General features: G+C 43.1%; 1 protein-coding gene across 1 annotated transcript; it reads left to right on the top strand.

The window, feature by feature from the left end:
* LOC146724512 (uncharacterized) lies at positions 1 to 1,386 on the top strand. Its single transcript, XM_085479694.1, is given in 3 exon segments — positions 1 to 567; positions 570 to 1,018; positions 1,206 to 1,386. Coding segments are annotated over 3 exon segments (1,197 nt in total).
* Positions 1,387 to 2,433: the final 1,047 nt, after the last annotated feature.

The following is a 2,433-nucleotide window of genomic DNA, read 5'->3' as shown; positions in this document are numbered from 1 at the left end:
ATGGAGAACGCGGAGAATGTTGAGCGCGACCTGTTGGAGCGTTCCCGCCAAGTCACCACCTTGGGCGAATATTTCGGATGGCTGCAAGAGTGTGAAGAGTTTTTTATCGAAGAGCTGGAAGAACGCAGCCGTGTCAAGCGTCCGCGTCTCTCGATTGGACATAGACAATCTCTGGTGGCGAGAATAGCGCGACTCGAGAGTGCAAAAGTGCGCTTGCAGAGACGGTATGTCGGTGAATCCATGCCTGGATTCAGCGGCGGCGGCGGATTTAGTGGTGGCGGCAATAACGTGCAAAGACTCGTTTGGCGCGAAATCAATACGGCGTTCGATAGCCGTATACTGACCGGTGCGGTAATTAACTCAGACTATATCGAACCACGTCAATTTTTGGAAAATGCCAAAGACATTGTAGTCGAGAACGTAAAGAATGTGCTACAGAGACACGTCAGTGTGAAAGTGAACACTGTTTTCAACGGCGAATTTGTGTCCGGTGACAAGCGCGCCAATAAAAGTATCAATACGAGAAACTTTGAACTCTTTCGCACGTCTGATGTACGCGAGTGGTACGGTACGATCGCCGCGTAATCGAGCCCACGCTAGCATCGCTAGAAGAGTTCCAGGAACGCGATAGCGGCTGGGCATTGTCGCGGATAATAGATTTGACAGTGAATGTAAATAAGTACAATCCAATGCGCGCGGGATGTCATGTCAAATTACCGCAAAAAATTGTGACAAAGAAAGCGGTTGTTAATGTGCGATCAGCGGACAATGCGTGTTTCGCATGGTCAGTGGTGGCCGCTCTGTACCCTGCTGAAAGAAATGTGGATCGGGAATCCTCCTATCCGCATTACGCCACAGTGCTGAATCTCCAAAACATTAAGTTTCCAGTGACTGTGAATCAAATTAAAAAATTTGAACTGGCAAACAACATCTCAGTAAACGTGTACATCATCGACAACGAGAACATCGTCCCGCTACGTCTTTCGGAAAAAAAGAAAGACAGACACGTCAATCTGCTGTACGTGGAAGACGAAAACAGCGTCGGGCATTTCGCGTGTATAAATAAAAAATCTGTCTCGCCTCGTGAGCTCACAACTGAGCAAACACAAATGTAGAAAATTTATCTGCAATCGGTAAGTATATATATATTTATTACACGTAAATTATATTAAAAATAATTTTAAATAAATTTTTTATTTTTACAGATGCCTACATTATTTCTATTCTGAGGACCTAGTTGCAGGCGCATATGGAAGATTGCGGAAAACTAAACGACTGCGCTATTTAGTTGCCGAGCGACAAGGACAAGTGGCTCAGCTTCGACAACTACACGAGGAAAGGAACGGCTGCCGTTTGTGGTGTACGCCGACCTCGAGTGTGTTTTGACAAAGACCGAAGATGTAAAAAATTATCAACACCATCAAGTATTCAGCATCGCGTATTACGTACAGTGTTCGTATGACAGTTCGTTGTCCACATACAATTCCCGCCGTAGTGTCGATTGCGTTGCATGGTTCGCCGAACAGCTTAAAAATTTAGCAATCCGCGCGCGTAAAAAATATTTTAACAACCAATGTTCCCATGATAAATTTGAAACGCCTGACGAGTGGGCAAAATTTCGCAGCGCAATACATTGTTATATATGCGAAAAACCGTTTGACAAAAACGATACACGCGTTCGCGATCATTGTCACCTCACCGGGCGGTACAGAGGCCCCGCGCACTCAAATTGTAACTTAAATTACAAAGAATCATTTTGTATTCCTATAGTCTTTCATAATCTGTCCGGCTACGACGCGCATTTCATTATCGAGGACATAGCCACAGCGTTCGAAGGGGAAATCGAATTACTGCCGATAACAAAGGAAAAATATATATCATTTTTGAAAACTGTTAGATTGACGCAAGACAACAATGCAAAAAATTATATCAAATTACGCTTTATCGATTCGTATAAGTTTCTCAGTGCTAGTCTTGACAAATTAGCGTCATTTTTGGATAAAGATAAACTAAAAATTTTACATTCGGAATATCAAAATTAAATTTATCGACAGATACGTTTAATTTATTGACACGGAAGGGCGTCTTTTCATACGAATACATAGACTGCGTGGACAGATTACAAGACACACGTTTACCGCCGCGCGACTCATTTTACAGTTCCCTGACCGGCGACACAGTATCCGAGAGTGATTACGCGCACGCCGAGACCGTCTGGAGCCGATTCTCCCTTCGAACGCTAGGCGAATATAGCGATTTATATTAAAAATTGATGTCTTGTTATTAGCAGACATATTTGAAAATTTTCGCGACAGTTGTATAAAAAGTTACGGGACTCGATCCCGCGTATTATTACTCTCCCCGGATATACATGGGACGCCATGTTAAAACATACAAATATAAAATTTGAATTATTAACAGACATTGACATGG

Source organism: Nylanderia fulva, unplaced genomic scaffold (genome assembly GCF_048542155.1).
Source record: "Nylanderia fulva isolate GAGA-0341 unplaced genomic scaffold, ASM4854215v1 Scaffold128, whole genome shotgun sequence".
NCBI classification, from domain to species: domain Eukaryota; kingdom Metazoa; phylum Arthropoda; class Insecta; order Hymenoptera; family Formicidae; genus Nylanderia; species Nylanderia fulva.
The sequence above is the reverse complement of the archived record's forward strand: the minus strand, read 5'-3'. Positions and strand labels throughout refer to the sequence as shown.